We start from the raw sequence: 22,482 nt of genomic DNA, 5'->3' as shown, positions 1-22,482 counted from the left end.
CGAGCTTGTTTCAGATAGATAACAAAGTGAGTGTATCCAGTAGTGTAATTTATATTAACGATTACTTGTAACTGTAATTAAAGCTACTCTCTAAGTGAACAGAACAGGTCCCCTTTAAGCGTGACACAGGACAGAAAAGTGTGAATAACTTAAACAAAGTCAGGACACAAACATTCCTTTTAATATGTCATATAACAGTCCTGCTACCATCCGCCACATGGACAATGGTGGCTCACAAATTTGTTTTGTATGTTTGCTCAAATCATGTTTTTTCAAGGAAAACTGAAACTATTTAAATGACTTAAACCTCAGTTCAGAAGCACAAAGCAGTCGAGGCTACTGAGATGTGGGTTTTCACCTCCTTTTGTAATTTTCTGAAAACAAAGGAACTTACTGAAAGCAATAAGTTTTGATCATCTGATCAAAAGCCGCGTGAGACTCATCGCTCCTTGATGGCGTGTACCCCGATGTGTTGAAAAGTGACACCAATGTGAATGAGCACATGACTCTCATGGATGAACGGAGTTTTACCAAGAAACCAAACCAGATGCACCTTTTACTTCCTGCATCTTTATGGACTGAGCCGAAGGACAAACATTACAGACGCCTCCTTCTGCTTCTCACGTGTTTGCTGTCATTGTCATTACCAAGTGCACACTGATGTGTCTATTGTAGCTCCTGTCGGCTCCTCTCCGCTCCAAAGATTTGCTGTGTACAGTTTCTCTCTTTTATCTCCTGCTTTGTTTGTCTCTCTCTTCTCTGCCTTTCTCTCTCATTTTCTGTTCTTGTTGTTTGATAAAACACTTAATGTGTTTTTCTCAAGACTGCCTTGGCGTTTATCAATATATTAACATCTAGATAGATTTAAGCTAAACTTTATTTATGTCTGTTGGGCTTCTCTAGCAGTGCTACTCTAGTCTGACGACATGACATCATCAAAATAATAAAGATAATCTAGGATAAGCATCTAGGATGTAGCATCAGATACTGGGATCAAAAACGTCTCATTCAGGTATTAAAATATTACTTTGGAAAGAGAAAGCAAATATTTGCTGTAAAAAGTAAACATTTGCTCATCCAGCAAATACCTCCATCCAGTGATGTGACGGCAAATTTCACGCTGAAGGCCTTGTCAAAGTTTGGTAGCGATATGACAAAGATATTTTGGGTGTGAATGTTACAGATTGAAAAAGGTGGCAATGAATGGCGTGTATCTGAAGAGTAACTGTTTGATGGGCAGCTCTGTGGAATGTAGAAAATCTTGTCTGGGATTCATGTTATATTTGCTCAAAATAGATAGAATGTAACTCTATACGCAAGTCGAACTTTAGATGCTTGAAAACAAGTTAGAAAATCCAGTTTATAGGTATAAGGTCACGTTAATGTAGCTCTGCAGGACATGAAAACATTAATATTCAAAATCTCCAAACTACCGGTGAGCACACACGTAGCTTTATAATTCCAAACTTTAAGGAACTTTTTTTCCATCCAACTCAAAACATAAAAAGTGTCACAAAGGTGACCCGGGGGAACCTGTCTAGTGTCATTCAACATTTTTGTCACTCGCTCTTTTCCGTCCACACACACACTCTCACCTAGACAAATAATATATGGTGGCGGAGCGTCCTGCTCACGCTCCTCACACACACGCCCTCTTAGCGTGCAGCATCTCGATCAGCAGGTTGTTGCAGGGCACCTCTCCACTCACGTGCATGTAGCATAGGTAGTCCTCGGCCTGCGTGCTGAGGGAGCGCAGCTCCGGCAACCGTACCAACAGCTGGCTGAACTTCTCTTGGAACTGAGGGTAGGCAGACAGGGTGTACTCCAGCAGAGCAGCGTTCACCTGCTCCTGGACGCCCTCCACAAACGCCTGGTTCTCCAGCAATTTTACATCTAAAAAGAGCAAAGTTAGTTCAGGTTAATGTGTGAGCAATTACAAACTGGCTGACGAGTGGAGAAAGAAATCATTCATTTATTAATATATGCCACATCACCGGTGAGCTGTCCAAGGTGGAGACCAAGGTCGATTTGGTTAATACTGGGTTTGAAGTCACATGTAAACAGACACACTTTTGCAGTAGAAATGTGGCTTTTCTAGCAGATGTTGTGTAAAGTCTGTCTCATATATAAAATTTGACATTGGCAGCCTGTTCAGACTATGGAAAAAATTCTATAAAGAATGTTAAACCTTACCCATCACCCTGAATGACTTGTCAGACATGGAGGATGTTATGTATAAAATGCATATCTCCAAAGTCAGTCAGTCAATCAGTGTACAAAAAATATGAATTCAAGCCAACAATCATCAAAGCTGTTTAATTTTTTTTGTGAACTTTGGCAGCTATAAATGGGGATGAAGTACATCAGTACAGTGTAGAGCTGGAACAAGACATCAGATGTTTCCTTTTTCAAAACTTGAAAAAATCTACCAGTTAACAAACACATCTTTTTATGTTTGTGACTTAACAAACAACCACGCCCTAGACTAAACCCTACATGGGTCACCACAGTGATGAGCGTTGACTCAGCACCATTTAGCCATTTGAAATAAAATAACTTACATTTTTGATTTGTTCTGCACATTTCTGTCTTCTTGAGACTAAAGTTTTATTATCAAAAGCTAACTATGGACCAGAGAGGACTGGGAGATGCTTCAGAAAAGATTTGTATGTATGTTTTTCACACCAATGTGAAAATTAGTTACCTCTTTAAAGGCTTATGGAGCGATTTACATTCACACTGATCATAGCCGGCAGCACTCTGTGTTAAAGAAGACCATTTTCATTTAGAAACATTTCTTCAGTATCTAACTATTGTTCTGTTATGTAAGTTAACCTTGGCTTTACATGTATATATATATATATATATATATATATATATACAGGGTTTTTTCATCTTCACCACAGCTGCACATTTTCACCTTGAAATTGCAGTTGTACCAATAGCATCAGAAACACAAACTGAGGCAGCCAGAGTCATATCATGCAGACCCAAATGAAACAATCCTGTTAACTCGAAGGGCGGGGCCTGGTTGTGATGAGCACAAAACGATGAATGAACAATATTATTAGCTGTTTGATGATGCTGAAGGTTCACTTCAGCCCAGTTTGAAGGTTGCATTATCGGTAACATGAACAGCTCGTTATGCCACAGGTATGAAGGCTCTATAAGCTTTGTGGTTGGTGTTTGTAATCTGTTCCCACCCAGCAAAAATATGTTAAAAAGACGCTTTTGACAACAATGAACGTCACCTCTGGTACAAAGGAAGAGCGCTGAACACGTGTGCATTCCTCAAACACACAGCAGATTTGAATCCAGACCTTTCTCCATATCAGTGCTAACCACTCCACTACCAAGTATAACTGTTTTACTTATATAGCAGTGATTCAACCCAACATTTTAAATAGTGGTGGTGGGGAGAAATAAAGCCCTTTTAACAGGAAGAGACCTCCGGCAGACCCAGGCACAGGTAGGGGCCATTATGGGCCATGGATGGGTGGAGGTTGGGAAGGGCTGGCAAAAACGTAGCATACAAAGACCAAAACGTGTGTTGCAAGTGATTTGAGGGTCATACAAGTTCAACATGCAACACACAATGACCTGGTCTGATCTATATTCAATTTTAACATTTTTTTTTTTTTAATTATGAAAAGTCGCCTTCACTTTTTGGCCAAATTTGGACTAAAGGTTAACTTTGGAAAAGGCCATTACTGACCAACCAGAACTGGCCAAGAAAAGAACATTTTTTCCCTCTCAGAGCAAAAGGTGCAGCAGGACTCAAGGCTTTATTTCAAAATCGGTTTAAAAGCGCTCATAAATCACTCATTTGAGGGATAAATACACTGGAAAAAAGGGATTGGCCATCTCTTGGATTTATGTAAGCATCTTGCATGTATTTAACACAAGTGCCTCATGCTTTAAAGTTATGTGTAACTATATAGTGTAGAAACTACATGATATGCAGAGAGGGTAGATTAAATTGTTCATATCATGTTTGATTGAAGTAAGTCAATAATATAGCAATGTTAAATCTCGCGACACTGCAAGAGATTTCAGTCTCGCGCGCTTTGGATCGTGGTTTGAGGAGGGCATCCATCTCAGTCAAGTCGAGCAGCCGCCTCGACTTTTTTCAGTATACTGAAAAAAGTAAATTGGGTGGTTGTTACATTAAAAAGGCTTCCTTGTAATTTGAACACAAAAATTTCATGTTTCTATCTTGAATGTAATTAAATTATGTAGGATCTGTTTAATTTGTTCTTGTTGAGATGACGTGATACAATCTAGTGAAAGTGGTTAGTTGCTGGACTCATGAAATTCACAAGATCACACGAGATTTCAAGCTGCAGGAAAATCAGTGGAGTTATAGGAGGCAGACAACTACACACACACTCTATCGCTATTTATTGTGGTTTAACTTGTAAAGGACAAAAACGTACAGAAAATTCTGCATCAAGCTTTGAAATCATAGCTTTCCTGCTTTTGTTAATTCTGGATTGGTGGCGTGGTGGTTAGTGCTGTTTCCTCACAGCAAGAAGGTCTTGGGTTCAAATCTACAATCTGGCTAGTTTGCAGTGGTTTCTCTCTGGGTGTTCTGGTTTCCTCTCACAGTTAAAAGTCACGTAGTTGTTAGAGTTAGGTTAATTGGTGATTCTAAATTACCTGTGAATGTGAGTGCAAATGGTTGTTTGTATCTATGTGATAGAGCTGTCCAGTCCTCTTAGAAGAAGAAGAAAGTGTACTTTATTGAGCCCCGTGGGGAAATTCCTCTCTGCATTTAACCCATTCACTCAGTGAAGCAGTGGGCAGCCATTGGGCGCCCGGGGAGCAGTGTGTAGGGACGGTACCTTGCTCAGGGGTACCTCAGGGTAGCTGTTCAGGGGAATCGAACCCCCGACCTTTCGATCATGGGGCCACCACTCTACCTACTGAGCTATCCCTGCCCCTCTTAACCTCTCACTTCAGGGTTATACCCCTGCAACCCGGATAAAGATAGGAGGATGGTAGTCGTTGTAGATCCATTCAATTTTTATGTTAACCAGACTCTAGACTTTGTTGAACATTATGTAATATGAAGACAACATGTAGTATCTAAGTGACCAAGTAGTACTGGGCTAAAAGTTATTGAATAGTGTTGAAATAAAATGACAAAATTGCGAAGGATTAAAATATTCCAAGAGCTCAACTTACTTCATCCAAACATGTTTCAATTGCGTTTTATCAACACAGAATGCACAGGTTTATTGAATATGAATAAGTTGTGCTGATTTAACTCAGTTGTTTAAGTTTCTGCCAAAGCAAAACATTTGTGTGCAACCAATGTTCACTATTGAATTAAGTAAATCCAACATGGCCTTTTTTTCAGTGTACTACGTACTAGGTTTTATGTGTATGATGTACCTATACTTTATGTATTTAGTAAGGTGAATGCGTGTGGGTGGCTGCGTGTGTGTTTTTATGTGTGCGTGGTGCATGTGAGACAATAGCCGAGCCCTCTGGTGGACTGGCATTCAGCATCAGCTGAGCCCATCGTTGAGAATCCATTCATGCAGTAATTAAATGTTTTGAATCAATGTTCTGAATCATCTTTTCAAACTGCTTAAGGGCAATTAAATTACCCCTGACAAACCTGACTCTGAAGATGAGGGAAAGCAACAGAGCAAGCAAAGGAGCCACTGCCAAAGGCAGCAAATATTTTCTGCCTATGACAAGTGCTCTCCTCATTCAAAAAGCTCTTTGTTCCCTGCTTTGCCAGCGCTAAACAGCAAACACTTCAGGGAATCTGTTCGAGCCACATTTATGCTCTCTCCATCTGCACAAGCCGCTACATGAATGCCGGTCCTGCTATCAAATGATAGACCCATCCATTACGCTTCTTTTGAATGCCATTAGTGGACAATGGAGGAGGATGTCTTTGTTAATAACAGCTTTTGTCAAGCCTAGAAATTTAATTAAGTGAATTTATTGGAGGGAAAAAGGCCAGTTTGGAAAACACTTGTAACCTCATAGATAAAAAGGCTCCTGCAGATTATCTGCAATTGTGACATTTTTTTTCATTAGGATGTCAGTGTTGCTATTCACAATCTGAGAAAAGACAGCATCAGTATGGCCGTGCAGCTCCATGAAGTTGATTGATTTTTGCATCTGCTAGCCTTTGAAAAATGCGTGATTTACAGACCACACACATAAGTCCACACTTTTCAAAACAGTTTTATTTGCAAAAAAGGTCAATAGGTTCCCTCTTACTGTACTTAAATAATCATTTTTAGAAGAAGAGACTTTCTATCTGAAATGTCTGTATTGTGTCTCCTCCTTCAGCCTCTAAGCTGATAAACTTATCAGCAGTTTGTGAAAAACATCGTAGTAAGTTGGATGGAAGCAACGATAACGGTGCCGGATGGTAGTTATTTGCTGTCATAATGCATCCCCGCATTGTATCGCAGCAATGATGCACAAACAAGATGACTCACTTGGGTTGAAAAGGAGGAGGAATTTCAGACAGGCGATCTCTCTGCGGTCGACCTGCAGCACCCGCAGCCTCGCTGCCAGCTCCTGACCTCTTTGGACCAGACTGGAGAGTGTCCCCTCAGCCTGAGACAGGATGGATGACAGCTCCACCTGCAACACGGGCTACTGGTTATTTCCTTTGCCTCTTATATTCATGAGACTTTAGCAAAAGACAAATATCCCGGGTTGGTGCGTTGGAGGATTTTTTGCCTATCAAAGGATTAAAGTATTTGCCTATTTAGCACGTGGCTAACAAATCCACTCCCCCCTGGACGGAGCAGCAGTGAGCCGGTGGACACGATTACATTCAATGCCCAAAGGCTAGGATCACCTCTGAGTACATAGGCGTGACATTTTATTTTTTTCCACAGTGTCATGTTAAGCATTTGACTTTCCAAACACTAAAGCTTACTTGTTCCCCAAGGTTAACTGCACCCATTTTGTAGACAATATCGATCCCAGGGGAAATTCCAGATTCCCTGCACCTCACAATAATGATAGTCTAACCACCAGAATTATATATGCTTGCAAACACTGATGTACGAGTAAGATGAATTAAATAAAGACAAAGAAACATAAATTGCAGGATCCACGATTTGAAAGCCTAAAACAAAAGAAAGCCTTAACTTTAACACTAAACTGGACTTTGAGAGATTTATTGGATAAACAGCCTTTCCAGACTTTCCCTTTTTTTCTATATGTCTGTTAAGTTTATTGAATTTCACTAATAATTGTTGGCAAATAAAAAAACTATATGTTTTTTTGATGAGACAGATGTGTCTCTGTATATATTTAGTTTAGAGAATGGAGATTTTGCATTAGAATTTGAACTACTGTTAGGATCAGTAAGAATATGTTAGTACAGATATCAACAGCCAGTGAAATATAAATGAATACTGCTAAACATAGTGTATATATATTTTTATCCAAAACAGTAAAAAAAAAAACTCCTCTGGATGGAGTGCAATGTGTGGAGCACACTGGGTGGTGTGCTGATGGGAAGTTGTGCGAGGGAGTTGTTACCTCCTGGCCGGTCACCAGCAGAATGCTGTCTTCCTTTGCGTGTTGCACTTGTCTGAAAATGTGATCCAGGACGAGCAGTTCAGACCAGCAGTTATGAAGCAGCTTCATTTGATCTCCCACCTTCAGGAAACGCAGACAGACAGACGGAAGAAAAGCAGATAAAGAACAAAGATGAACTCAGTGGAAAACAAAAGCATGCAGGGACATCTCATATTGTTTGATAAACTCGCTCTCACATTAAGCTCGTTTCTGACCAGAAAGACGAAAAATATTTACACCACTGTCACCAATTTGGTAAAAAAAAAAAAAAAAAGGAATATGGGGGAAAAAATTAGGCTTTTAATAGCAAAAACAGTGTCTGTGTGTGTGTGTGTGTGTGTGTGTGTGTGTGTGTGTGTGTGTGTGTGTGTGTGTGTGTGTGTGTGTGTGTGTACTCTCCTTTCATACTGGCCCAGCAACACCTAAGACCTCTCCAGCCTTCTCACCTCTCCCCAGCACCCCCACCTTTCCCTTTTCTGCTCTCCTCTGCTCTGGGGGATGGGTGCATATGTGTTTTCCCCCCACCCAACTGTATCACACCCATAATCCTCCTGCCACAATATTGTCTGTAAAGTGAAGGACACAGCAGTCAGTAATTTTGCGGTCGCAGCTGCTAATAGGCCCAGACCCCATTCATCTGACATGGAGCTGACAGAATTACAGTCCATCTGAATGAAGCTATATATCAGTCACAGAGGTTGCAATCTTGCCACAACACTCATCTGCACCGGTGCAGTGGTGGGGGTCTGGGCGTGCAGTGATAAAGGAAGGGGTTAAGGAAGCAAGAGGTCTCGGCGACCTCCTTTGCTTCCTCTCCAAGAGAAGTTGGACACTCAGCTGCAGCCCACAAAAAAAGCTCAGAAATAGCAGGCTGAGTGTAGAAGGAAGGCATTTATTTCATTTGCCACATGGATTCTTAATGTTTCTGTCTCTGCTGGGTTGAAACTGATATGTCAGGTATATACGTGTCAAGTGTCATATTTTACCTGTGAGGGCCATATTTTATGAAATGACAGGAAACTGTAAATGTTATCTGTCATAGTCTACTGCCTTTACTGACATCGCAACCGTACGCTGATACTGTATCCGTTCCTCTGCAAAGCAGCCAACCATGATGATATTTCCCAAGCGATATCTGTGTTGCATGTGGAAAAGGTCACGCGATGGGGTAGGGTTGGCAGTTCAGGAATTTTTAAAAATCATCACCTATATGGTTAAAAAAGCTATAAGCAAAGTTAGAAACAAACATTTCTAGATTCTGAATGTAGCAACGGCAAAACCAAGCCCTAATTCTATTTCTATACTTTGTTGTGTTAGCAGTAACCTAACAGATCGCTTCTTGCTCGGACAATAGAGTCATTTGGTCATCAGTTAGTTTTCACATTGATGAAATAAAGTCTTTAACTTGGTTAAACTGTTCATATTAAGCAGTAACACTTTGGTGTAATAATTTGGGCTTCTTGCTACTTTCTTCTTATTGGACAGCCACAGCTATATGATTGAAGTTTGCTTTTTTGTAACGACAACAGCAAAAAAGAACAGGGCTACAAAAAAATCTAAATCAGAGGACTTATTGATTATGTCTCAAAACACTTTAACTTGATTCCAGCGATCAGCTGAACCCTTGTTTTAACTGTTAAGGGTTCCAAAAGTGTTCCAGCAACTATACTGGCCCAAGTACTGCAAGGCAGAATGATTTGATATGAACACAGCTTTATTCTCGAGGTAGAGAATGATGAATGTACTTGGTCTGTTTTCAGCCTTGATCTTCCAAAGACAGCTATTACATTTTGAGTTGCAGAGGCTAGACTTGGCCCTGCCAGCTAACAAATATGGTGTTAGTGACTTTTAAGAAAATATATTAGTTTTGACAGTTCTGGTCAAAGTGGCAACTTTGGAACAGAAATTTGCATGCAGTACCAGTGCAAGCATGGGCATATAGTACCAGAGCTTCTTGCATGCCAATCAGTCAGTTATTTATCTTCTGAGCTTTGATAGAGAAGTGATATGACAGTTTTTCAAACAAACCTGGGGATTGTTTCTAGCTGTGCACCTGTGTTTAGTAACTAGCGAAACACTTGGAGTACTGCGGTAACACTCTGAGTGCAAGTTCACTAATATATCACACACTCTGGGGAGCAAAGAAAACAAGCAATAATTCATGACCAGAAAGCAACATTCAACTAATCCAAAGTTTTTGATTTAATATTTAGATGTGATCTTTAATAAGTTTGACCCTGCAGTCATTCCAAAATGCAGTTTTTGCCTTCTGTCCATATTTTCATGAATAACATGTATTTTAAGTAAAATTTCCAGCCTTTAGTAGCGTTTGTGTTCATTGTGTGCATCTCAGCCACGTTTTCCATCATCACCAGGTGAGTAGAAGGTCAAACATATGACAGACAAAGGCCACCTCTGGGGAAATTGCAGCAATCGATAGTTTTCATTCGGCAAATAATTTAGTAACAATGTAGGCAAGCGCAGAGAAGAGCTGCGATGGAGAGCTGACATTCCCCCGTTATCGTCTGCATGGAATGTAATTATCCAGCCCAGGGAAACGGCTCTTTCAGCGGGAGGCTTTCTTGGCAAAATATGCACAGCTTTGTTCTCACTGTCCATGTTGGCTGTCCACTGTGCATAAAAATGGTGTAACTGTCAACACAAGTACATCGGATGTGTATAAAAGGAGACTCCTAGCAGGGAAATTAAACTTGTGAGAAAAGCTGTCACTTCAAAATAAGGATATAAGAGGAAAATCAGAATTATTCGTCTTTTTCCGTATTTTGGTACATGGCCTGACAAAACTTTTATGGATGGGGAATTAGACATTAATGCAAATTAGAACATATTTCAAATCTGAAGCGATATAACTATGTTTTGAAAGCTGTTGTTTAGTGTGACATCTAAAATTAGACGTTTCATGAAGTCCATGAGAACCAAACCAGTCCAAAGTAAATATTCAGTCTGTTGTTTATCAGATTTAGGTTTCTCTATAGCCAGCAATATTTCCTTGAAAATGCATTTACAGTATATCTTACTAAGAATGTTATATATATCAGATGTTATAATACCATCACATTGCCTTCCAACTGCCAAGCAATGGGTTAAAAAAGAAGCACGCTTATTTATTATTGTTTTTTATTGTTCTGTCATGATTAATTATGTCCAAGCAGGAAAAATAATTGTGCAGTATGTACTAGCAGTCCTGCTACTACTACTATGACTACTACTAATTATAATAATGTGCTTTTTTAAATTAAATCTACAAATTAGATGCTGTGTAATTACAACTATTTCTAAGTCTGATTAAAATGTTTTATATTAAATAACAAAGCCTAAGGTTACAGAAGGCTAAGGTTAGCTCTCATTGATTTCCTGCTGCCGGGTTATATGTATGAGTAAATAATTTGATATTAGCAAAAAGAAAATCACCTTTGTATCTTATATTCAGTTTTTAATTAGTTTGCATTATTTGAAGACTAACATGAAGTATTTGCGTAACCCATGCTAATCTTCAGAGGTGTATACCCCCCCACCCCCCACCCCCCAGTAATACATTCTCCATTTACATTATTTAAAATATAACTGATAATTGGTGAGAATAAATTACCATTATTATGTTTCTAGCTGTAAATTAATAACTGGGAATGGGCATGTTGTGGAATGTTCCAGCGTGTGCACATTTTGTCATAATGTGTTGTTTTTTGTGTTTCTTCCACAAAATGTAAATTTTGGTTTTGTGAAACTGTGACACCATGAGTGCAGTGGGTTTCTGACAATCACTGAAGACATAGATAGGCTGAGCATAACGCTCTACTGTTGCTTCACATAAAGTGAAGTAGTAATAATAATTATAATTACTATAAATGTATTTGTATATCACAGAGTTAAAAGTGCTCCTCAGCTCAAATAAAAGTTGCATGTATAAGTATGCATGTTCCAACCATACGGTCCAACATTAATTCCAACACACTCCTATACCTACAAATAGATGCAATATAGAGGGAAAGATTTTTAAAAATGACTTTTCAGCAGTTGTATAAAACAAACCACAGATTCAGCCAAACTGGAAAGCGCAAATAGGTATGATATGTGAGTCCTGAGTAGTTGTTGACTTGCTGCTGTATTCTGCACCAACAGGAAACTGGCTAAGCAGGAGCAGCAGTTAAAGTTCCAGATGATTGAATGACAGTAAAGATTTGATTTTGGGGGAATATATCTTCGATGAAGGAAACGAGACTGGATGAGCTTAGCGAGCTTAGTGAGCTTAGTCAGATTCAATATTTAGATGTTGGTCAAAGATGATCCCAAGCAGATGATTTGATGTTACTGGTGAGGAGGCCAAGGTCCTGACCTCCTTAGAGGAGCTGTCAGGACCAAACACTAGAACATCCTTTTAACTAAAACTGAGAGGATATTTATCCCATTTAACAAAAAAATTGCATTACTTTATCTGAAATTATAAATTGTTTGTATTGCTTGATTAAAACTTTGTACTGTGCTTGTGTCAACTGTATACCAACACACACTTTGTACATTATCAGTAGTTTTGTTTTAACTCGTGACTTTTCTGTGAAGAAAGAATTAAATGTCTGCAGCTGGATTAAAATGATCAGATATTCAAATTTACTGTATATTCTGATGATATTTGTTGATAACAAAACATGATGAGCTGCTGTGTGTTCCTCCTGTGCTGCTGAGACTGAGGAGCAGTTTGGCCAAGTATCCCCTCACACAGGCACAAACGCAGTATAAAGATACCTTGTTGTGTTAGTGTGAGAAGATGCAACCAAAAAAACCATCATCCCCACAATGGGAGCTTTGTCTCTGAGACAATAAACATACAAAGTAACAATAAAATAACAATAAATAAGTAACAATAAAATAAATGAATCAGCATGCATCGATGTTCTCAGAAACAAATAATCATTTTTAGTCCATTCAGTTCATACTTTGAGTTGCTATTTGAGCAGGACAGTGAGCTCGAATAAAATGTTATAAAAGCTGGAAGGCTGTGAGCTACACTTACTCAATAAAGCTTTCCAAACACACACACACACACACACACACACACACACACACACACACACACACACACACACACACATACACACACAAAGAGCTTACAAAATCGTACAAAAACATCAGAGGGCCTAATACTGTGTTTAATGTTTGAAACTAATAAGATGTTACGTCTATTTATTTTGTGCAATGTTGCAAAAGATTAAATGCTATCTTTACTTGTCAGAATTAGCAGCATTTAGCCAAGCATGCCAAGATCAAAATCAAACATGAAGGTAGATCAGTACTGTACCCACTGACAGTGAATGTCAACTTTGAAATTTATGCTGTTTGAACTATGGATTATTTCCACTGGCTGTTGATAAAAATTCATCGGATCTGTAGACCAGAGCAAAACCCATGATGGATTTTGGAAAAACATTCTTATATTTAACATTTTAAAAAACATAACTGTTTGGCCTCTGACAATGGGGGAGAGAGGGGTGGGGGTGAGTGTTTGTCACTGGAGAAAGAAAAACTGAGTTCAATGGAAAGAACTGTTACAATTCAAATTCCATTTCCCTGCATGCAGGCTGGACTCAAAGAAAGGTTTATCTGACGATCAATGTAGATTTTCTTGTGTTTTCTTTTTTTGGTAATTTTGCATGATTAGTTTTTGACTTGACTGCATAAATTGCTGTATGCATGATCTTTTTGCTGCAAGCAGTAAATCCAGTCATAAGGAAACCACTCAATGCTTTTCACATGCAAGAATATGAACCACTGGCTCCTCACATCCAAGCCTGTGGCAGACCCAGGAGTAAATATCTAGACGTGACTGTGTGTGAAGCAGGAAAGGAGCAGAACTGCTCTGACTGTACCTAAGTAAATAAACTGCATCTGATGAAAAGACACCAAGGACCAAATCACACCAAGGACAGCATCAACCTTTTGTTGCTAGTTAAACTGTTTAATTGGTAGAATCCCTTTGGCCATGGCTGGTTGACAGATGATTGTTCGTCAGCACAGACACATCATATCATGACTTATTGAAGAAGGTGATATTTTCTTCTTTGTTGTGTTACCTGTCTGATTTGTCAGGAAAGAATAATAATTCTCCATTTTCACTCAGAATACGAGGTGTGCGTGCAGCAGCGCCATCAGCAGCAGCGCAGTAAATTCTGACTTCATTCTGACTGTGCTGCTAAAGCTTACAGCTTACACAGACAGGTCGGCACACAGATAGATGTTTGATCATTATGCTCTGAGGTGTGTGTGATATTATCACCAACCAGGAGGAAATGCAAGGCTGAAAGTACTCTGTTACACAGCTAAACGACATCAGACCAACTAGTCCAATTAGTCCAACTCCAGCTTTTTAGAGCTGTACAGTGTTGTAAATAACAGTTCAATATCAGGAACACTGATTTTTCAAGAAAAACTTATTGAAGGCACTGACTGTAACAGGACATGATATAATGTAATAATGGGACTGGTGACAAATTAAAGGAAAAGGATCAATTCCTTAGGTTGACTTTGTTATGCTTGGTGAGGCATTTTGCTGCCATGGTTTAGGTTCGCTTATCCCCATCTACGGGCCACAATCATCAGGTTTATGCACTGGCCTTCACACACACCAGATCTCAGCCCAATCAAACACCTGTATGATGTGTCACCAGCATACCCGACCAAATAAAAGAAGATTTTTTTGGCAGAATGGTGTTTCTCCCTTCAGCAGATTTAGAGAGATTTGAAGAATTAAAGCTGTTCTGGTTGCTCAACACCTCAGAAAGACCCTTGTTTTTGCTTTAATCTGTCATTACTGTCATACATCATAATTATTGAAGTTTAATAGAGCACTTCTTTCTGTTCATTTAGAGAAAAAAAACATATTTTAAGAGTTATGAAAAAGAAATTCTCCTCTGCAGTAACAACTAACGGGACATTTGAGAAGTGTGAAATCAGAAATAGCATTCACGTGAATTCAAGCAAGCGAGACCCCGGCCTCTGTGAGAACGTGATAACAGCAGCAGTTGTGCTGTGAACACTTTCTGAATGGACTGCGAGTGGATTGTGAGTCAGCCGTGGGCGCCAGCTTCATCAAATTTGAATTGCATTCATGCATTTGTTGGGTCTGAAAGCCTGTGAACTTATTAATAAAGACTTAAAACAAGCCCTCGTCTTAATCCTTTTCAGAAACAGTAACATCGCGGCACCGTGTTCCCTTTTTCTGACAAAAAGCAAACAGAAACAAAGGAAGAATGGATTCAGTCGTCCTTGTAAAAAGCTTTTATGAGCGTGATGAACTTTTATTTTTTCACTTCTGCATATTTTAGACATAACCATAAAAGATCTCCAGAAATGTTCGGCTTTTACTAATGATTGGTACTGTCTTGATTGTCACTGGATCAATATGTGTTTTCTTTCATATCTTTTATTTCAGTTTTTATTTGTGAATTCTTGGAAAACCAAATGTGGGATTCAAGCGGCTGAGTCTGAGAAAACATCCCTCAAATCTAAACACACAGATTCTTTTTGGGTGAAAGCGCACATGAAAATTCTAATTTTGGGTTATGAAGCATTTTCTAGTAAATCTCAGGTTTACTAAAATACTGCATGGAGTCTGTATGTACATGTATTGTGTCTTTGTCACATATTTTGCAAGTGAAACCGTGTACAGTTCATTTCAAACACTCGACACGGTAAAGAGTTTGCTACTCACCCTCAGCTCCTTAAAGAAGATGCAGCTCCGAGCCCACTCCACTATGGAGAACAGAGTCTGGTCTGCCATCCGACACATGAGGCTGAAGGTGCTGGGCTTTTCCAGCCGACCCCGGCCGTTTTGCTCCTGTTGCAGGTGAGTCACAATCTTGTTCTGGACGACCAGCTCGTCCGGGTCACAGCGCAGCAGCTCCAGAACCAGTGGCGGCAGGCTGGGGGGTTGCGGCGAGGCTGAGGGGTACATGTCTGGGTAAGGGTATCCTGTAAGAGTCTCAGGGGAGCTGGTGTAGTCGGGACACTCGGCTTTAATTGCCCTTCCGGGAAAGGCTGTGTACTGGTACTGGGTGGTGAGGGGCACGTGTGACTGCATGGCCATACCCAAAGACGGGGGTCCGTAGAGATTAGCCTCGTAGTCTGTGGTAGTGATGGAGCTCGGGGTGGAGGGGAGCAGGCTTTTAGAGATGGTGGGAAGGGTGTGCAAGGTGCCAGTGAAGCCGTAGTCTGCCTGCAGAGGAGAGGCTGGCGGAGGAGCCGTGCTCTCCAACTTGAAACCGTTGGATCGTATCAAAGCTTTCTTCTGCTGTTTCAAGGCCCTGTCTCTCTTGTACATGGGGCCAAATTTATTCCTACCCCCACGCATGCGGTCTGCACGCACCGCTGTCACACATGAGACAAAAGGAGAAAAACAGGTTTACAGACCCAAAAATCATCTACTGTCTCTTACACTGTGCAGACGTGCTGAGCTTTATGAGCACTAAACTCTTGTTCACAGTATTCCTACAAAGTAAATAACAGCCTTGTCTGTCTTTTTTTTTTTTGCTTCCCTTTTTAGGGCTGAGAAGAATCCCCGAGGAGTCTGTGCAGCTTTACTCCTTCTTCCCCGGGGAGTCTCCAGAATTTTATCAGCAAGACAAGAATGTGTCGTTTTTCTGCTACGGAAGCAGGTGCTTTCCTTTGCATTGCTGTCTGGGAATTAATCCCATCCCATGTGTGCAGGAAACACTGCATGATAGCCAGCACCATCGCATAAAGAAGTGGACTCAGATAGACTTTAATATTATTTATTATATTTATTTTATCATATTAAAATAAATGGTGGCAAATCACAGGCAAAATGTCCCTGTTTCATTATTATTATTATTATTATTATTATTATTGTAATAGTTTACCTTCCAGCCGCATCCCAACACTGAGGCATTTCTGGAACCGACAGAAGGGACATCTTTTCCTCTGGGTCTTGTCTATTTTACACTCCTGGTTTTCCGCACACGTGTACCTCTTGTTGTTCTGCACTGTCCTCTTGAAGAAGCCCTGAAAACGAGCGACACACTGGTTTTAGATTTCAAAATAAAAGGTCGAGAGCGACTGCCGTTTTTGTATTTAGATTTAATTATTTTGAAGCATATTTTATTAACATTAAAGCCTCCACACGTTAGCTAAATTGGGATAACATAAGTGTCCATTTTCCCCGGCATTTATGTTTCACGAAAATCAAATTCAGACAAAGTTCAACAGTTATTTCTAACAGCTGGAGAAGAAATAATTAGCAGCAGGTTTCGGGGTCTGTGGTTAGCGGTAATTTTCAAATAAATAAAAAAACATGTCCTCGCGCATGGCTACCGTTTGCGTACCTTGCAGCTCTCACAGGTGAGCAGGCCGTAGTGATATCCAGACACTTTGTCTCCGCACACAGGACACAGCTCTTCCAGGTCCTCGTCGTATGTGTACTCCATCACCTTTAAAGTCACACCTGCCACACACACGCACAGTAAGTCTACCACGCAAATAGCCTCTGGTAATTATTTCTGCCGTGTTTTTTAAAGAATTATCAATTATAAAAAACGAATTTTAAAAAAATACAGATTCGCGTAATATTATGCATTATTCCAACAAACATGACTTTTTACTTTTCGGCACTTACTCATTTTCCTACAATTTATTGTAGTTTCATCTCAACCTTTGACAGTTTGTTTTCATGTGAATGTGATATGAAATAAAGATAATATGATTTTTTCTAATAGAAGTTTACATACATAAATTGCAATAAATCATTTAATTATTTTACACGCATTTCTAGATGCAAATTATGAATTGTGTTTCCATCATACAGTTAAATAAATGTTATGTAGGAGTGGACTTATTGGGTTATGTAAGATTTTAAATAAATAAATTATATTTTTTAAATACATAAAAATAAAAAATAAATAAAAACAAATTAGATGAAAAACACAAGAGCGGATGTATTCATCCAAAGTGAGGACTTTTGCCCGAAAGGTTATTTAAGTACATTTAAGCTTTAATTTTGTGTGTTGTTAGAGAAGCACATCTCTACGTAGGCATACCGTAAAAAAACCGTTATACGCATATCTACCTGTTTTTTATTTATTTATTTTAAATTAAGAAAAGTAAAATAAAAATGAATCTACATACAGCCGCTATCGGCATCAATGAGACTCTCTCTATTGCATTATTAAATAACTGACAAACTATTCTTAACAATGAAATGTGTCTACAGTTTGTTGTTGTGGTTTTGTTGCTTTCACCTGATCTGACTCCGCTGCTGAGTCTCATCTGGTTCAGTCACTTTGCGTAAGCTGACGTCGTTCATGAACCTACAGACACACACGGCGGTTGAGTGATTTATTATCCGGCCAAATGTTTACTTTTAGTTTTTTATTTTTACCATTTTTGTTCGTTTGTTTTTGACGTTTCTGTAGAAACTGTCAGCACATACTGAAGTGAATCGGCGGTAAAACGAAAACGAAGGCCGCTGAACAGTGAAGTGTGGAGGACTCGCAGTTTTACAGGTAGTATTATTATTAGATCATAACCAATATCATATTTTTTTGTTTATTTTTCACAGAGCAGCAATATTTCAAGATTTTAAAACAATGTAAAAAAAATTACAGATGTTTTCCTGGACTGATGATTGTTTCAGTTAATTGAAATTTGCATTGAGGAAAAAAAATGCTGCCTTCTTATTTTCAAACAGTCTTAATTAACTTAATAATTAAACGACGCGTTGTCGCTCTTTGGAGCTTATGCATTTCTTTTAATATTTTTCTGACTGCGTGTCGCTGATTTTTGTTTCTTGACAAGCATTTGGTTAAAATAAAAAGTCACAGCTCTGAAGGTGACAGAAGCTGGAATGTAGAAGGCCATGTAGGAAAACGGAGGCACTTACCGTGAGCCTTGTCTCCCAACATTTGAGCAGCAGACAGCAGGCAGGCAGTGATGATTGTCTGATGATTAAAACCTGGATGTAGGTGTTGCAGCAGCCTTGCATGGGCTGCAGAGGAGAACAAAATAAAAAAGAAAGAAAGAAAGAAAGGCCAACAGAATTCCGGGTGAGTGCTGTCTATATCGGGGATGCTTTAGGAGCCAGAAGGGCCAATAGAAAGTGTAGTACGATGATGACCATTCAAGAGCTCAGAGTGAAACTCCTTTCCTTCGCTCGCTCTTTACTGCGATTCCCTTATCGCCAAAGTTAGGCTGCCACGCTGCTATTGGTGGATGCCGAGTCATGTGACAGATGCTCTCTGCAGCCACAGAAAAATGCCTGGACAGAAGAGCCGAGCCGATGGAGGAGACGCACTAAACGTGCAAGTGAATGAACAAATTGTCAGAGAAGATTAGAAAAGCGCTCAGCTTTAGACGTTTAGAGAATAAAACACGCGTGTTTTCTTTCGACCTTTGTTTTCTTCTTTCATTATTTGAATGATCCACGTGGTTGCATTACAGTAGAAAAAGAAATGTTTCAACTCTGGTAGGCCTAAAACAATTTAACGTTAATAATAATAATAACTGGGAAAAAAAAAAGAAACAGGCTACGATAACATGGTGTTTTAATGTTTTAGCGTATTTCTGTACATTACTCTAAAATATATTGTTACTGTAGTTTTGTTAGTTTTTATGTCAGTGTGTTGCACATTTTATGTAATCAGAAGTGATAAAAATGAGTTTATGTTTAATCTTATAAGCCTAAAAACCCTTAACCTAATTATGCTACAGGCTAACTCCTTATAGGCCTACATATAGATATTGCTTAGTAAGTCTGTCAGCTTATTGTTACACTGGCTATTGAGACCATGTTTGCTACTTCATGAGGCAGATTGCTATAATTATCTGCACTTGCTGATTGATTACATACTACAGAGTGGTGCCAGCACACAAGAGGGTGTTTCAGCAAAACGATACACATCGCCATTAATAATAATTGACTCTGACAAGTCATTTCGCTTGGTAAGCGCAAAGAAAAAGTCCAACTGCCTATTGTTAGCTGATGCAGGAAGCCGTGGGTGGCTCCTGAAGATCCGTCAGGGCGCTGAGGGTCACTGTGAGACGGACAAAGCTGAGAGTCCTCAACTGTTAGGCCCCCAGTGTGATTTTTAAAGACCGGATGAACACAATGGTAACTGCAGTTGTGCTGCAAAACTCTCACATTCATTCATATCAGAACAGTTTTATAGACCGCTGACTGTCCTTGAGGAGGTGGGCCTGTTTGTTTTGTTTTTCTTCAGTTTACAAGAAAACAGATCCAGTGATGTAATAAAGACAGTATTACCAAAGGACAAAATCCAGAGCAGAAAAATGAAGTTCCACAAACTGCAGCATTTACAGCCTGGGATGAAAAACACTTTTGACCTCTTTGGATAGTTTCCCTGGTGCAGCATTTCTGCCATGCTTTGCTTTTGGTGCCTTTACTAACATTTCTAATGGATTATCAGAGTAATAGCATATTATGTAATGACCTACAAGGACTTTTTACTTCAGTTTTGGTAAAATGAAATTTCAGTGTCTGCTGCTTAGCACACTTCTTCTGGGTTCTTGTTTTATTTGCCACCACAGCAGATCATCTGTTTCCATTTTATTTATTTATCTAACCTTCATTACCTTCAGCCCACTGAGACTCAAGGTCTCATTTACATGAGACACCTGTTCCGTAATAAAACTGCAACAATACAGTTACAAACAGTTACACTTTCATCCTATCCCTGGGATCCTCCTCTGTCACAGCCACCCTTTGAATATTCACCTTAATGAACCTCCTCTGAGCTCTTCTTTGTTTCCTTCTGCCTGGAGGCTCCATATTGAACATACTTTGTCCAGTCTATCCTCTAACCCTCCTCTGCACATGCCAGGTATTTATTTTGTTTGTTTCCACCTGTCTCCTTCTCATTCACACACATATATTCTGTTTTGCTTCTACTGATTTTCATTCGTCTTCTCTCCAGTGTATACCTTCAGCTATCCCGGCTCTCTTCCACCTGACCACCTCCCCACTCTCACTCACAGTAACGTGTGCAAACGTCTTGCTTAGGAAAACTCCTACCTGAGCTCATCTGTCCATCCGCACTGCAAACAAGAAAAGGCTCAGAGCTCCCTGATGTAATCCCATCTCCACCTCACAATTGTCTTGTTGTCCGAATGCATTTCCTGCACCACTGTCATGTACTTCTCTGTCACTTTCTCCTACAGCACCACAGTTCTTCTCTTGGATGCAGTGAGATTCTTAATGACAGTTCCTCACATCACCCTTGTTCTTGAAACTCAGTACCAGTGCACTTCTCCATTCTCCAGCATTGGAGAATCCTGCCTGGCACTCTGTTTATCTCCACAGTGCTGTTCACATACTTTTACATGCTACTGCTCCACTTCTTTTCGTGTCTACACCATAGTTAAAGAGCTTGATTGCACCTTCAGTGTTCCTGGCTTTGTTTTTTCCACAGTATGTGTGTTGCAGCAGTTTAAGATATCCAGACAAAAAGAAAAACTCTGGTTTTCTGAGAAACCTGATGACAATAAAATACACAGCTTGATGAGATTTCAAAGGCAGTGTATTGATTTGGAGTCCTTTAAATTTGGCACCCCCTAGTGGTAACATGGGAACATAAGAAAAACTGGTTATCTGCGTTTTCTGCATCATAAATCTGATTTCACACAGTTTTAGTGCAGATATTGAATTTTATACGTTTAAAATGTTTTTGTAATGTTTAGTTTTCCTCATGGCTGCGAGGCACACTGCAGCAGCACGTTGTGCCTGTGGCTGGCCTTGACGTGGCATCAGAATAAATAGTCATGGATATTTTATAAGCGTCATGGTAACATAATGCTTTTCCTGGCCAACATTAACAGTGACTGAATTACATGCTCATGTTGTACCAGTGAGACAGGAATATATCCCAATAAACACATTAATGGGTTTTCTGTCACCTGATGACCAATGGCTGTACTAATATTGGCGCAGACCTCTTTCCAAAATGACTGAATAATAGCACATTCCCACAAGCAATGGAATCTAGTGCCCACTCTGGCCTTACACTTGAGACAATTCGGAGATGTTCCCGTATTATACTTACTATAAATATACAGAGAAATATACACATTGTGCAAAATTTTGTGCTGCAGTTCTTTAAATCGGTTACAAACAGAGATTTTAGATGGAAGGAGCAGGATTTTGTCCCATGCCTGTATATCTATTTCATATTTAAGCAACGTCCCCCAAGATTTTCTCAACCATGCCAATTTGTCCACAATTAGGGCATAAATCTCTGAATCAAACTTTGATACAAAATGTTTATGCTCCCTAATATCCAGAAGAAATTTCTCCAACTGAAAAGAGGCTGTTGAGATTTGTAATGATTTAGCATTTTTAACACATAATTTCTCAATTGCAAATACTTATAAAACTCAGTATTTGACGTAGAATACTGGGACTTCAGGGATTCAAATGATTTAAACTCACCATGTTTAAAGAGGTCATAAAACCTCTTTACACCTACTTTATGCCATCCCACAAAGCTCGACCCTATGTTTTGCGGCAGAAGGTCTGGATTATTTATACGTGTTGATAAAATATTAAACGGATGACTACTGTTAAAAAGTTTTCTCAGTTTTCCCCACGTCCACATAGCATTATATATCAGTGGGTTATGCTTTATTACGTGAGGTAAGTCATTGAGGCGTTTCCCTAGAAAGTTAACAGGTGAGGATGGTTTACATAATACTTCCTCAATATTTAGCCACGGCAGATCAGAATGTTCATGTATCCAGGAAGAGAGAATCCTCGCTTGTATTGAGAGAACATAATTTTCTATGTTTGGCACTCCCCACCCGCCCAGATCTTTCGGCAACTGTGTCTCCAATTTAATTTTGGGTTTGGGAAAAATGAGTTTCTGACTTTACAGTGTGCTC

The 22,482-nt window shown here is 39.5% G+C and overlaps 1 protein-coding gene across 1 annotated transcript; it reads right to left on the bottom strand.

Moving 5' to 3' along the window:
- Nucleotides 1-1,639: 1,639 nt before the first annotated feature.
- LOC134638701 (nuclear receptor subfamily 5 group A member 2-like) lies at nt 1,640-18,494 on the bottom strand. Its single transcript, XM_063489526.1, has 7 exons — nt 18,473-18,494; nt 16,920-17,038; nt 16,458-16,599; nt 15,290-15,945; nt 7,528-7,647; nt 6,468-6,615; nt 1,640-1,893 (listed from the first exon to the last, which is right to left on the bottom strand). Exons 1-7 carry the CDS (start codon nt 18,492-18,494, stop codon nt 1,640-1,642), a joined length of 1,461 nt encoding a protein of 486 aa, XP_063345596.1.
- Nucleotides 18,495-22,482: the final 3,988 nt, after the last annotated feature.

This window comes from Pelmatolapia mariae, linkage group LG12 (assembly GCF_036321145.2).
Source record: "Pelmatolapia mariae isolate MD_Pm_ZW linkage group LG12, Pm_UMD_F_2, whole genome shotgun sequence".
NCBI lineage: Eukaryota > Metazoa > Chordata > Actinopteri > Cichliformes > Cichlidae > Pelmatolapia > Pelmatolapia mariae.
Note: the sequence above shows the minus strand (reverse complement) of the source record. Positions and strands in the feature narration are given on the sequence as shown.

Excerpts from the sequence above, each read along its gene's own strand:
- LOC134638701 (XM_063489526.1), bottom strand. The coding sequence starts at position 18,494 with ATGTTGGGAGACAAGGCTCACG. Across the intron at positions 16,600-16,919 it reads TCACCTGTGAGAGCTGCAAG|GGCTTCTTCAAGAGGACAGT; the intron begins GTACGCAAACGG and ends GCTCGTTTTCAG. Across the intron at positions 15,946-16,457 it reads TGTTGGGATGCGGCTGGAAG|CGGTGCGTGCAGACCGCATG; the intron begins GTAAACTATTAC and ends CATGTGTGACAG.